The sequence below is a fragment of the Hibiscus syriacus genome, unplaced genomic scaffold (assembly GCF_006381635.1).
Source record: "Hibiscus syriacus cultivar Baekdansim isolate YM2019G1 unplaced genomic scaffold, ASM638163v2 tig00110403_pilon, whole genome shotgun sequence".
Taxonomy (NCBI): domain Eukaryota; kingdom Viridiplantae; phylum Streptophyta; class Magnoliopsida; order Malvales; family Malvaceae; genus Hibiscus; species Hibiscus syriacus.
In genome coordinates, this window is record NW_024062723.1 from 1,191,155 (window position 1) to 1,206,706 (window position 15,552).

The 15,552-nt window shown below is 33.9% G+C and overlaps 3 protein-coding genes across 3 annotated transcripts; 1 reads left to right on the forward strand and 2 right to left on the reverse strand.

The window, feature by feature from the left end:
* Window positions 1–3,399: 3,399 nt before the first annotated feature.
* Window positions 3,400–4,901, forward strand: LOC120123847 (E3 ubiquitin-protein ligase RMA1H1-like). The gene has a single exon (XM_039142660.1). It carries the CDS (start codon window positions 4,018–4,020, stop codon window positions 4,804–4,806), a length of 789 nt encoding a protein of 262 aa, XP_038998591.1. The 5' UTR covers window positions 3,400–4,017; the 3' UTR covers window positions 4,807–4,901.
* Window positions 4,902–11,398: 6,497 nt separating this feature from the next.
* On the reverse strand, window positions 11,399–12,118 carry LOC120123809 (photosystem II repair protein PSB27-H1, chloroplastic-like). The gene has a single exon (XM_039142633.1). It carries the CDS (start codon window positions 11,947–11,949, stop codon window positions 11,527–11,529), a length of 423 nt encoding a protein of 140 aa, XP_038998564.1. The 5' UTR covers window positions 11,950–12,118; the 3' UTR covers window positions 11,399–11,526.
* A 96-nt stretch (window positions 12,119–12,214) lies between these two features.
* LOC120123807 (indole-3-acetic acid-amido synthetase GH3.10-like) lies at window positions 12,215–15,089 on the reverse strand. The gene is made up of 4 exons (XM_039142631.1): window positions 14,415–15,089; window positions 13,839–13,940; window positions 12,917–13,737; window positions 12,215–12,823 (listed from the first exon to the last, which is right to left on the reverse strand). The coding sequence occupies exons 1-4, from the start codon at window positions 14,756–14,758 to the stop codon at window positions 12,288–12,290; spliced, it is 1,803 nt and encodes a 600-aa protein (XP_038998562.1). The 5' UTR covers window positions 14,759–15,089; the 3' UTR covers window positions 12,215–12,287.
* Between the last annotated feature and the right edge of the window lie 463 nt (window positions 15,090–15,552).

The window sequence follows — 15,552 nt, forward strand, 5'->3', positions numbered from 1 at the left end:
CCCAAACTTGATCCGACCAAACCCATTTTTTTTTAAAATCTGACTCGATCGGGTCAAGTCAAAACCCATCTGGTTTGGGTCTCATGTCCATCCCTAAGTCCACATGTACATTCACTACCCAACTAGATACCTATCACTCATCTCGTACTCTGATATTTGATTAAATTATAAGTCATGTCCTATAAAATCTTAAGATTTACAAAATAGTCTCTAAAATTATACTTAAACGATAATGTTCCAAAATTTATATGATGGATAGTTAGTGAGTGGACGAATGTGGATTAAATGAATATAAAACGGATAAGGTCTCAAATCTATCTTCTACCCGCTATTCATTGCAGATATGACTTTTATGCCTATTAAATTTATACCTAATCTCAGTTAAATTAGAATGAATACTATATAAACAACAACTAATTTTGCATTTTTTTTCTAAATAAATTGAATTTTAAACCCTTATTGAGAAAGTTGATTAATTTAATTCAACCTTGCTTCTTGTTTCAACGTTTCATGATTATGAACTAGTATTTTCTTCCACTTTGATGTAACTAGAAGTGTATGTATAAATAATTTTATATATTATAGTTAATGTTTAACCTTATTAAAAATAATATACATGAGATTGTTTAATAATAAAATAATAAATCAGCTTAATTTGACTTGGTCATATATTGTGTGGTTGTAATTAACATACGGTAGATCACGAAATATATCATACACATCATCTCATGTGCTAAGAATCAAATTAAAAAAATACATCATATGCTATTGAATTATAAATGTTTTATAATAGGTGGATTAATTTAATGATCATTTTTATAATCAAAAACTTATTTATTAAAATAATCATTTAGAATTCATCAACTAGTCTCAATTGGGATGGGCATAGGCTTGGTTTGGTCAGATTTATGGTTAACCTGACTTGACCCAAAAATTATACTCTCTCCACTCGAAATCCAATCCTAGTTTAGGATACTTCACCTGATTTGAACCCGACCTACTTTTAAGATAAAACCTGACCCGACCTAATTGAAATTTTTTTTTCATCAAATAAAGCTTATCACTTTTTTTTTAATTGAAACAAAAATTTTAGCAGTCTAACAATTTTTTTAACCAAAAATAAAACATGGACATAAATTTTCCTCTTTTTAACAATGGCCACTAGCTATTAAGCGGAAAATCTACACCACATGTACATGATAATGTCTCATGAAATCATGGAATATGGCAAAGTCTTGAGTCAAATTTATTGAGTTGAAGTCCATGTTCAATTGCATACAAAGTGCAAAAAGAAAAATATTATTAAAAAAAAGTGACATTATATTATAAAAGGGACCCAATTGTTTATAAAATATTATAAAAGGGACCCAATTGCCTATTAAAATATTATAAATGAAAAGGATAAGTAAAATAATAATAAAAATGTAGTCGTTAAGCTCTAATTTTAGAATACAATTATGCATTGGAAAAGTGCAAGGTAACATATGTGAATTAATATTTTTAAATAACACTTTAGAAATATATAATATTAAAAAAATGGAATTGAAAAGATGTTAATTAAAAATAATATGGTAGTCAATTCCAAAATACCAATATGTATTTTTATATATTTTCAAAATAAAAAAAATTCATCATCAACTAAAATAAAATTAATATATTCAATATCAAAGTATTTTGAAAATTATAATGATGTTGATTAAAATGTTGCACCCAAATATTATCTTCCTATTTTCAATGACCTCGTGGAAAATATTAGGGTAAACTACTCTATTAAGCACCAAGTTATGGGGTATAATTTATTTTGGTCATCAAATTGAAGAAAATATAAATTTAGTCACTAAAATTAAAAGATTGTATAAATGTCGTCACCGTCATTAAATTAATAATAGAATTGTTGAAGTGATGGTTATGAAATTAACCTAATAACACATTTAATCTTTAATATTTAAATATTTTTATAATAAGAAATTAATAAATTATAGAAAATTATGTCGATAGATGAATGGGGTTTCGACTCTTGGTTTTTCTTTTTGTCACTCAATTATTTAGTTGTCTAATTATTCTCGTAGATTTTATTTTGGTCATTCAATTATTTTTTTAAAATTATCATTAAACTTATATTTTTACTATTTTTAGTTACACTCTGTTAAAAATAAACAAAACTGTTGACATGATTTTTTTTTTAATTTTCAATGATGACATGATATCACTTTATAGTGATACATCAACATCATCGTTAATATTTTAACAATAATTGACCAAATAGAACAAAAACATAAATTTAGTGACTATTTAAAAAAATATAATTAAGTAACTAAAATGAAATCACAAGAATAATTAAATGATTAAATAGTACTCTAAAATAAATTGTAAGAACCCTTGGTAAGTACTTCAAACTTTAAAAGTTCGAAGGTTTAAGCTCTTTAAACTCTAATGGCCAAATTTTTAGTAGATTTTTGGATAATTCGAAACTAGAATTTAGGTGATTTGTTCGAATACTCAATTTTTAGATATCAGGTCTAAATTATCTAAAAATAAAAAAAATGAACTAAATATCAAATTCAAATCAAATTAACGGATCGAATCAGCTAATTTTTTTTACGTCATTATAATTATCCTTTATATATTTAGAGATAAATTATAATAACATTCATCTCTATATTTTTTGATTATGTTATTAATTTACCTAATAAAAATAACATTATATAATAATATTCATATTAAATCAAATACAAATTTTAGGATAGAGTACACAAATAGTCCACCTATTATAGGGTACTGCTTTATTAAGTCATTCGACTATTAAAAGTTACAAAAGAATTCTCTGATTATAGAATGTTACTTTGTTAAATCTCCGGCTATTAAAAGTTACAAAATGATCACTTGACTATTCATTATGTTTCAAAGTCGTTTTTTTCCGTTAAAAAATTAGTGGTTGTTTAAGTTGGACGTTATCATGATGACTGAAATATAATAGTCGTTTGAGATTCTGGTATCAGATTTTATCATATCACAGTTAACAAGTTAACTTTCATCTTATAATATCATCAATTTTTAACGAAAAAAATATGAGTTTGAAACATAGTGAATAGTCAAGTGACTGTTTTGTAACTTTTAATAAACGAGGGACTCGACAAAACAACACTCTATAATCGGAAGACCATTTTATAACTTTATCATAAATTATAATTCCTAAAATCTCGACATAATTCAATAAATACAAAAAAGAAAACATAAACATATTTATTTTATTATTTGACCTTAGACTTTTAGTATTAATATCAGGTAATGAGCAACACCAACTAATTTATAAATTTAATCCAACATAAACTATTATTTTTAATAATATTTATTGAAGCATTTATTTTGTATATAAAAGCAGAGTCGGATACCCTCTTCTATCTCCACAGATTCTCTCGTCAAGCTTGAATCAAGTTCATCAGATTCTCTTCAAAGGAAGAAGGAATTCGCTCTCTGGTTAATCAAATTCACCTAAAAGTGAATCGAAAACCAGTCGGTATGTAATCCAAACTTCGATATGTCCAATCATTCCGTGATTCGATTTTGTTTCATTTTCTTGTATGATTATGTTTTTAATTTTTGGAGGTTTTTTCGTTTGTTTTTTTGTCGATCGTTGCTTCAAGATTGATTTCGAGTGTTGTTGGAGTAAGTTGGATCAAATTTCAATAGCTTTGGAAAAAATTGTTGCTCTGCTAATGATCTACTCTGCTTTTGTTTCTTTTTTCTTCTGAATTTTGTTATTTCTAGTGCTTTTGATCTGCAAAACCGAAAGAGAATTTGTTTTGCTCGTTTGTTTGTTCATTGCTGAGCTTTGGCTTTCGAAGATTAATGGTGATATGGAATTGATTTACGTTAATCTTGAGGTTAATTATTCGATAAGGTCAACTATGGTAGGCATGCGTTCCAAGAATTTTTGCACTAGCCTAGATTTTCTACCTAGTTCTTCACTATATGTGATATCACATAAAGAGAGATCGGAGATTTTTTCGATAGATCATGGCAATTGAGCAGTACGTTGAAGAAGCCAGAGTTCGGAACAGATCACCAGAAGGTGAAGATTCCATGGAGAAGTGGCTGAATTCACCAGAAGCAGTCACGGGCTCGGATGATTCGACCAGCTTCAACTGCAATATCTGCCTCGACACCGTGCAGGATCCTGTCGTGACGCTGTGCGGGCACATATATTGCTGGCCCTGCATTTACAAATGGCTTCAATTGCAGTCCAACTCCACTGAGAACCAAGCCCCGAAACAGCCGCAGTGCCCTGTATGTAAAGCTGATGTTTCGGATTCGACGCTTGTACCGCTTTACGGCCGGGGACAGACAAGCAAAGGATCGAAAAGCATGGTTTCTCAACTCGGCGTAGCCATCCCAAAGAGGCCTCTTGGTCCTGATCTTGGTACACCAAGAACACCTAATACTGCAAGTAGTCCACAATTTGCTGCACATCAAATACATCATTATCCACCTTCTCTGATGCGCAGTCCTGGTGGCACTTACTCATATCAACCGCAAGTGTACAATTATCCATTTCCGCCCGTGCATAGTCCCGGCGGCACGACAATGAACGTAATGGATCCACTGGTGCGAATGCTTGGTGAAACGGTACACACAAGGGTATTCGGAGACTCGATTACGAACTTATACATGTACCCGAACTCATACAATCTTGTGGGAAGCACTAGCCCTAGGATCAGAAGGCACATCATGCGAGCATACAAGTCACTCGACAGATTAAGCTTTTTCCTCTTCTGCTGCTTGCTTATATGTCTTCTTCTGTTCTGATCTTAAGCTTCTAGACCGACTAAATCGAATTAGTTCGGTTTATTCGATTAACAGACTATTTGCACACCCCTATGTCTGTATATACAAATTCGGGATGATGTTTTTTCTTTTGGGTAGGGGATGGTGTTTTATATGTAATGACGAGTTTGATCAGATATATTACGAGTTTCACTCAGTGTTTTGAAATAAAATCACTATATATATATAATGTAACTTGTAACACTGGCCTACAGAGCTTGATTCATATCGCGAACTTGGCTATGGAACAGTTCAAATATCAAGTTTTGATGGGGCAATCTATTTGCTTTAAATTTTAGGATAGACTATCCATCTTATAAAATTATTGGTATAATTTTATTAAGTAAAGTACACAAATAGTCCCTCGGCTATTAAAAGTTACAAAATGATCTTCTAATCATAGAATGTTGCTTATGTTGAGTCCCTTCACTATTAAAAGTTACAAAATAGTCACATGATTGTTCATTATGTTCCAAACTCGTCCTTTTCTGTTAAAAATTAACGATATTCTGAGTTGAACGTTAACCTGTTGATTGTGATATGATAAAATATGATCTCATAATCAAAAACAATTATCATATCTCAATCATCATGTTAATATCCAGCTTAGACAATCGTCAAATTTTTAATGGAAAATGACAAGTTTGAAATATAATGAATAGTCGAGTGACCATTTTATAACTTTTAATAGTCGAAGTATTTAATAAAAAAAATACTATATAGTCGAGAGACCATTTGTATAGTTTACCTAATTTTATTTTAATTACTAAATTAAAAATCATTAAAATTTTAATTTAATTTCAAAATAAAATATCGATGTTTAATGATAAAAAGGACTAATATAACAATAAAACAAATTTATATAACAACACATTATATTTCTATTATTTATGTTTTTTCATGAATTTAGCCGTATAATAACATATTTGGTCTTTAATATTTATATTTCTATCAATTTGATCTTAGTTTTAATTAAAAATAATTTAATAAACTTTTTTTGATTGAATTAATTCACTTCTAGGTACGTAATTAAATAAATTTGTATGATAACCTATGTTCTCATTATTTATACACAATTAATTTAGATTTATTTTTAATTAAAAATAATTTTTACTATATTTAATTTTCCAATAAAATAGTAACACGTTAAATGGTATATTTACTTCTAGCCTATATTGAACATTAATAATTCAATTTAATAACCTTTTTAGCGAAATGACAATTTTTACATTTTTAGATCTTTCAAAAATTAACAATTCAATTTGAATCATTTCTATATTTGATTTTTAGTTTATTTCCTATCGCTTTCTGTTCACGGTCTCATATGTAATTAAATACCAAATTAGGAGAGTTGGCGGAAAACAATGTTGGATTTTATGTTAGGTGAGATGAACTTGAAATTTTAAAGTTTATGGGGATGAACTTGAACTTATATAATTCTATGAGACGTAAATAGATTTTCAATAGAAAATACATAGAGAAAATATAAAATATATAGTAATTTTAAAATTTCAAGGGGACAACTGCCCCAACCCGTCCCTCGGTCCATCCTTATATATAAGATACGAGTAAGTTACATAAAATTCTTTTAACTTTTTATTAATTTAAGATTATGATATGGATGAAAGTTAATATTTTAAATTAAAATTATAATTATTTATAGTTTTTATTCACATTTTTAACTTTTAGTTTCAATCATTAATGTATATTTCTCTAATAATTCTAAATTAAAAATAAAATTTGATATTATTGATCAATAGCAAAACATCCTTTTGATTTGAGTCAATATAAAAATGAACATCAATCAAGACATATAACCAAACCTGTTTATAATGGGTAAGTTTATTTCTTTACGCTGGACCAAAAAAGGGTAAATTAGGTTTATATAAGTTGGTACGTAAGGTTTATATATTTAAGGAAGGTAAATTAGGTTAATTCAATTTCTAATCGGATTGGATTAAAGAAAATATAAACTATTAAACACATTAAAAAAATACAATGAGGAACAGGGTTGGTTCAAGTGGTAAGCAGCTTAATATCAATTAAGTAAGATCTTGGGTTCAAGTCCTTGTGTATGTAGAAAATCTCTGTTGGAAGACTCACCCACCAAAGTCATGTGTTATTCTTGTCAACATGTTGACGTTCAACTTAGATGTTTGTTAATTTTTTAACAAAAAATAACGAGTTTATAACATACGAATAATCGAGTGACCATTTTGTAACTTTTAATGGTTGGGGACTCAACAAAACAATACCCTATAGTTGGGAGATCATTTTGTAACTTTTAATAGTCGGATGACTTAACAAAGCACTGCCCCAAAGTTGGGTACCATTGGTGTACTTTACCCAAAATATTATGATATATTAAGGGTAAACTACACCCATGGTAACTAAAGTTTTAGCCAATTTTTTATTTCTGCCACTAATATTTTAAAAGTTAAGTTTTTGTCAATGCAACTATTGATAAATAACATAATGACCGCTCTACCGTTTACTCGTATTAGATTAATGATATGACATATTAATAAAAAAATATAATATATAATTTTATATCTAAGTTATAAATCAAATTGATCCTTAATTCTTTCTAACTCTAAACAAATTTAAAGAAAACCCAATCTTCCCCCCTAACCCATGGTCAACATCATCCGCCCTCACCACTCAATCACCATATCACATAGGTTAACATTTCATGTCATCAGTTTAACAAAGGTTGATAACAGAGTGACCATTTTGTGAATTATCGATAATTTTAGTGACTAAAACACAAACTTTGGTGATTAAAATAGAAACTTATTGAACCTTTAGTGACCATAAGTGTAGTTTTACTATAAGTTAATTATATTCATGTATGCTACAATGAAGGCAAGTAATCAGGGAGCTGAGTGGCTTTGTGTTTGCATTTATTGCATGTTAACCATTCCTTCAACGTTGTCATTGGAAGGCTTTTAAATCTTAATGTTTGATTTTGAATTCTTTTAGGTAAATTGTGAATATTTCAATTGAATCGACCTATGTTACTCGGATTCGGATACGAGTGTCAGAAACGAATATGGTTAGACTTTTCTTAAGACTTGCCATATATTTGGAGGATACTTGGGGATCATATCTTCATGTTTATGTGTCTCACACTCAAGTTCGGGAAACATAGAATCAGTTGATCAATATGATATTTGATAATGTCTGCTTTTCTGTGCTTCTCTATGTGCAAAGCATAATCTATCCATGTTTGTTTCGAAACTATACGTTTATTCGAACGATATTCGATGTTGAAAAATGAACAATGTGGCTTGGCATATGCAGCCAAATAGAGGGAGAACAATTGTAAACCTTCACTAGTAGGAATGTCTGATCTCCCATGGGTCACATTAGCTACCTCGAGCTCTGCATCTTTCGCATTGATGTCTCGCGTTACTCGGCTGAATAGGATTGCTTCTTTGTATGTTCAATGTGCTCGTTTTCTCCTCTAACCGACCCCGAGTCTCGACATGTGCCGAACAGAGAAATTAAGCAGAATACAACTACTCTGCGTGTAGATGCATTGTTTTAGTCTTTGCGGACCATTTCAGCATTGAAATACAGGTTGGCTAGTGAATATCATTCTGTTTACTAGTTTTTAATTGTTGCAGCTAAGGCCATGGGTGGATCGCGATCGTGGATAGGAGGGGTTTTTCATCGCTTAAGCAATAAGCGCGGTGATAAGTTTATCGAGTACCCTTTGACGCCTATTCAGCTAATCGAAAATGTTACTCGACAATGGCAACCCGATAATATATGTTGCACCTGGATAACGTCTATGTTTCGTCGATCGTACATCGGCCAGATGATGCATGAAATATTCGTAAGCGTGAGATGACATACGGAGAGCCGCATCAGCGAACCGTGATATATCTGCAACAATCCAGTCTATTTATGACCATATTTGTGCGTGGATTCAATTTGTAACCGGCGTTGATTGAGGCTCTGGTTGAATGTTGGCGGCCCGAAAAGCACACGTTCCACTTCCCGAGTGGTGAAGCGATGATTACTTTGTAAGACGTTGCTTACCAATTCAGTGTTCCTGTGAATGGAGCCCCCATGGTGAGTCAGAAAATGTACGACCCCGTATCGTTGGTCTACCAAGTTTTGGGAAAATTGTCATCATCCGACGTCATCAACGGTTTTCGAGTACAGATAACATGGTTGGAATCAAAATTCCAAGTGACTGACGATTTTACAGAGGATGAGGTTATTTTCGTGTCTCAAGCATATCTTCTCTTACTAATCGGATGGGTATTATTACCGAATAAATCTTGTAATTTGGTGCACACTCAATATATGTGATATTTTGAAGAATTTGATGTGTGTCGTAATACCAGTTGGGGCTTGGTGATTTTAGTCTTTCTGTACCAGGAGCTTTACAAGGTTACAATTGTCCAGTTGGGTCGAAAAGCCGATGTAGCATGTTGTTTAATATTGCTACAATTGAGGGGTCCCACTTATGGTGTGTCGTGACGCAGTTATTGCATTATGCAATTGTTGAGTGGCACGTTGCTGATAGAGTGATGTGACAGTTTACGTCACATCATTCGATTCCTATGTAGATGGTTGATATGGACGTGCTCCATAGAATTGATACACGTGAGAAACATATTGAAAATTGGTCAGTGAAACATGCTATATACATTGGCACGTTGAATCAGCGTGAACAATTGCTCCTCCCGCGTCTCGACATTATATCGTTGGACCTAGATTTCAATTATTCCCCTTGTCTCCAAAATTACGAAGTAAATGGGAAATCATATCTCACGACACCGGAAGATATGGGAGAATGGGGATATCATCAGGCCACATGCGCTGAGTCCAAGTCCAATAAGAAATCATTGTCGTTGTCTTCTTCCACTTCAGTATCTGCGGTTGAAGAGTACTATTATGCATCTCAGGCTATTTCGGTTTCTATCCTTCATTACATATTTCAACCGAGACTTGACTGAATTGGGTTGGAGGTTCATGAGATGCACCGCAATACATTCAAGCATCTTCGACAAAATATGTTGTTGCGGTGAATGGGACCATATCCTATATGATCAATAAAGTAGAAGCTAAGTCGATGCAGTTATGACAATGATGGCTTCAAATGTCATAAACTCATCACCGCATTTTGAAGGTGGATCACAAAGTGTGTTAAGTACACCTCCTCGGTAAGACGACGAGAATGGCAATCGAAGCCTACGACCCCGGCGTACTCGACGAGCCTCGCGACATTATCATTCGACCATTCCGCGACATCGTCAAGAACTTAAGAAATATAAATAAATTTTCTTTGTAAATTTTTATTTTTTTCTAATTATTTAATTACTTTGAATTTTTTTTAAATATAAATAAATTCAATTTTCTTTTATTTTAATTTTTTAAAATTTTATTTATTCGAACTCTTCACATCGAGGTGACAATTTTCGATTGACCGCTGGCCATTACCCATATAGTCGTTGACCAACAACTACTTTTTTTTAATTTGAAAGAACTCGTCACGTCGAGGTGACGAGTTCCACGTAATTTTTTTAATTTATACTTTTTATTTTATTATATAATTAAAAAAATATTTTTAAACGAACTCATCACGCCGAGATGATGAGTCATTTTAATGATAATAAAATAATATTGACGTGGGGCCCACTTCACTGAGTCAATTTAAAAATAATATTTTTTCGAGGTGACGAGTTCGATGTTCTCTGTAGAAAATATCGTAGTTTCCAAAATAAAATCTATGTTGATCTAATACCTTAAATAATTACCCCTCTTTGGGGTATTGGGAAAAAAAAACCATAAATGAGCCAACAATATGGAATGGCCCCAATGAACTATGCATGCTTTATTTAGGTTTTTTTTATTAATTTACCTACGAAAGTCATTTGGTTCGTGCCATTGAATTTAAATATGTTTCAAATGTTTAAATTTTTACACATTTGAACTTTAATATTTGTGTTTTTTTAAGAACACACTAATTTTATTTAAAATAAGAAATATCCTAAATTATAAATGAAGATTTACAATTATAATCATAAATTAAGCATATAATTAGGACAACTTCCTATAATTACTAAAACAAAACTAACAACTAAAGATCACGTAAGGATCATACAAGGAAATATTAAAACTTAACCAATAAACTCGAACAAAGATAAATACAAACATATATAATTGCATCGACAAACAAACCTTATAAAAAATCAAGCTATTAAAAGATTATCTATAAATGAAAGACGTGAAAAAAATATACAAACGCATAACTAGTATCCAAATCCAATTTAAATGTTCAAAACAGAGAATATTAATAACATAAAATATAAGATCATCTTTGATCGATCGTAACGATGTCAAATTGACTATTGAAAAAAAGATAAATAAAAACATTGATCAAATGACCGAAAATATGTCAAAAGATAGAAGAAGATATATCGTAAAACATATAAAAACGTGTTATATAATCATATTTATTAAAAATAAAAAAAAATAAAAAAATATCAATGATCCACAACAATACTAAAATTTAATATCGCACTGATCAATATTATTTTTAGATAAAATTCGGTCACAAAATAATATTAAAAGTTTCCTTTTCTCATGATGATTCAGTAACCCAATCTTAATACAAACTCGATAAACTTAAACACTATAGCCGTTTAAATCTCGAAATCTTAAGCCGTACTGGTTTTTGTATTTTCATCTTCCTCGCGACAAAGCTTTCTCAGCAGTGTCCATCTCTTCGAGAATCCTCGCCTTTCTCTTCGCCGGGATCGGCGCCTTCGGTCCGAAGCTAATATAATGGACGGAGACAGCGCTCAAACGGAACGAAGCTCTCCCCAGCAAGGATTTCTCCCTTCTGTGCTTCGCCACCCAACTGTTCGACGTATCCCTGAGCTCGGCCACCTCCGTCGCCACGTTGGGGTCGTTCTTGTCCACGTTGATGGTGCTCCGTACCTTGCTGATGACGTCGGAGGTCCCTTTCACGTACTCCTCGTCGTCGGCCGCGAAAGCCGGTGGTGGTGTCGGGTACGTCGGTGGCACGGTGGAGTTGGGTTTGGCTATGACTGGGAGGAGCAATTTAAGCTTGGAAGTTGGGGTTAGTAGTGTTGGGGACGACATGGTTTTCTTGTTTTTTTTTTCCGTAAGGAAATGGAGAGTGCTGTGCTTCGGTGTTTGCAGGGAGAAATGGGTTTGTGCCACGTGTGCTTTCACCTTATCCAATCTTTTTAATTTTAATGGCTGAAAAAGGATTCAATGATATCTTAAATAATCAAATAGATAATACAATTTACTTGTAATTTATTAAATAATCTTAACTTTTGATAATAGTTTCATATTTAGTAAATTAAATATCAGTTCATGACATTAGTAGTTATCCATTTTCTTTTTATAATAATTGTGATTTTGACTTGGAAATAGCTAGATTGTAATGAAACCAAACATGTCTGTTAACAGTTTTAACCGTAAGCTGTGCTTCGAACCCTCTTAACGGTGCAAAGATCGAGTATTCTAAGCAACATCCGGTCGCTGGTACACCGTGGTGTCTTGAATTGGCTGAGCGCCGCCCCGTTCCCTATGAAATGATCCAAGATCTTCTTGAAAGTGCCTCTCTCGACGATGCAGAGCTCCAAGGGTCCGATCGAGTTGGTCCGCCTCGACACGACGTAGCCATGATCGACGAACGAGGCGTCCATCTCCCTGCAGCACTCGAAAAGAACACTCTCCTCGACTTCGCCTTTGATCTCCCAATAGATTACGTAGTGTCCCGGCTGACGCACGACTTCGGCGCTGCTCGTGAAATCGACGAGCTCGGCTCGGTGATTGCTTAGCAGCTCGGACCCTCTCTCGACCACTAACTGAAGGTCCTTCTCGGTGTTTTTGTCGATGTTAACAGCCAATATTAGCTTCCTCCTGCATATGAAATTCAGCTTTGGTGTTCCGTTGTGAAATCCGCTCACTTCCACCACATCCCCTAGTCGATATCGGTATAGCCCTGCGGACCGATACATAATACAAAAAAATACAAAAATACGACACGGATATACGGATATGAATATGAATTATAAACGAATATAGAAAAACTTACCAGTAAAAGTAGTGAGGACAATCTCATATTCTTGTCCAACCTTGACTTGTGACAGTGGAACAGGTTCATCTTCAATGAAATCAACGCTGCCCGAACTCGAATCTTGATTCTGTCTATAAAGAGGGATGAACTCGAAATAAGAAAAAGTCGGCATTACGGAGAAAGTGACGTTTTCAGGTGGCAGAGAAGGATCCAAGTTAACGCCGATCCAACTCTCGGTCGAACCGTAGTCGGCGCTCACTAGCGGCAATGAACCAGCATGGTGCCTTAGCTTCTTCAAGTATGGTTGCATGGAGCCAGTCATTATGGAGTAGACATATTTAGCATTAGGCCATAGTTTAGGTACCAAACCATACCAATCAGAACCTTGTAAATCCTCACATACGGCTTTGATTTTCGAAGCCAAAATTGGGTTCGGTTTAACGATATCTAAAACAGCTTTTCGCATCTTCGGTAACGTTATCCTCGAACTAACGTTTCCTTCTTTGATGTCTTTGCATATTTCTTTCCATAGCTCTTCGAATGAGACGAAGGCTTGGACTATGCTGTATGCAAAGGTCGATGTAATGAACTCGACTTCGTCGCGAAAGAAGAGGCCGAGCAAGAGATGACAGTACGTCGTTTGCTTATAGTCTCCGCTAGAAATCACTTCATGGGGACTGCATGTGAATGCCTTTGTTTTCTCTTGTTTGATCTTGAAATCTTCGCTGGCGTAATAGTGCGTCGTCGCCGTCCCCGCGGTTAATCCTCCCTTTGTCTTGAACCTTTTGCTGCTGTATATGAACTCCAAGATTCTTCCCCCATCTCGTGTCGGATACACCCTATAGAAGACATAACAAATGTTATCCAGATCGGTTACGATGAATGTAGGTAATGAAAATAATCGAAACCGTGACATAACGAATACGATATCGGGGATGACCTTGATCTATAAGCTGCTGCTAATCTGAAAATCTGCAGGGTTGTCTGCGAACTATGGCGAGTAAAGGGTACGAACTTTTGTCGACCTTCGGTGGTGCCGGAGCTGCAAACAACAAGCATAAGCAAATCATCAAGCAATTAAACCAAGAAAACAATAGAACCTTGCAATTCCCATTGCAATGTGAGTTTTGTTATGCATTTATGCACTAACAGAGTAATATGATACATGCTTGAAAGTCTAATAAGCCTTCCTAGAGACCGGAAAATCAGCACGAGTACCATAATTTATTTGATTCGAATAACCGAAGAGGCCTCCGACTCGAAAGAAGTAACTTATTGCAGTAATGAAATCTTCTTCTATACTGAAATGTGGAGGGTATGCGACTATCTTTGAGGCTAGGATGTAACTTGGACATAAAGATAAACCTTTAGCAAGGGCTTTCCAAGACTCTAGGACGAGGATGTACCATTCTGTAAGGACACATTGGGTCTCGACTAAACTCGGAGTAGAGACCAGAATGTATCCGTAATCGGAAGACAAGATCTTGGAACATGGTGTCCAAAAACATGTCCGTACCTCAGAGAGAGAGTGGTAATAGGGTGTTGGGTGAGAATAGGAGAGATATCCCCATCCGCAATCCGTCGAATATAAGGCTCCAAATCCGCATGAGAAACCAAAGGCACTAAAGAAGTGTAAAGCGATTCGATCTCACATGCATCCATCTCCTTCGCATCGATGTCCCCGAGCCATTCTTTCAAGTACTCGACTCCGTGGTTCAGCTCGATGATCCGACGAAGCGTCTCCCTTTGGGCAACGCCGGCGTTCGTCGACACGCGATCGAACCAGCTAACAATATCGCAGTTGCTAGCTTCGAGCGTTCCGGCTTCCATTCGAAAGAAACCAACAAAAGAGAAAAACATGCCAAAGAAGAGCTAGCCGAGCTCGAGCACTTTGAGAAAGTATCTGGGGCGTGGCTATTATTATAAACCATCTTCCATCGTTGAAGTTGTACGATTGGTTATGGACCACAAGTGTTTGGGGAGGGGGTTTATTGTGAGAGAGATTCTTTGGGGGTTCGAAATTGAAAAAGAGAAATGGAGAAGAATGTTGCAAGTGAGACTAGTCAAGCATGTATGGCAGTTTTGGCACTATGTTTCTCCATATTTTTTCACTTGTAGAAAAGTTGATCTGACATCAAGTCCAAACGGGACGAGTTTTCAATTCATTCATTATCTGTGTTTTGTGTTTTGTTTTGTTTTGTTTTGCAATTTGCAATTTGCAACATGGGTTCATCTTCAAGGCTTTGAGCTCGATTACATGATTTAAATGCATATCATCACTTTAGTGTAGGGGAGTTAGAGGGGCTATTGTCATTCCCATAATTTTTGGTTTAATTATATTTTAGGTCCTTATTAATTAAATGTTAAATAAAACTATATTTTATTCTCTCAAATTTTTAGATTAAATACATAATAAATCCTTATTATTTTGAAATTAAGTACTTTATCCTTCCTAATATCTTATCCTGATTTCTTCCCTACTTTATTGTTATACCCTCGTATCGGGGATATTGCTTCAAAATAACAAATTTTCTTAATAATAAATATAATGCACACGAACCAAATTATCTTGGTGGTTAAAATGGACAGTTGTTATTCTTAGAGGTCTTGGGTTCGAGCACCGACGAATGTCGCATGGGTGATTGAGTTTTCAT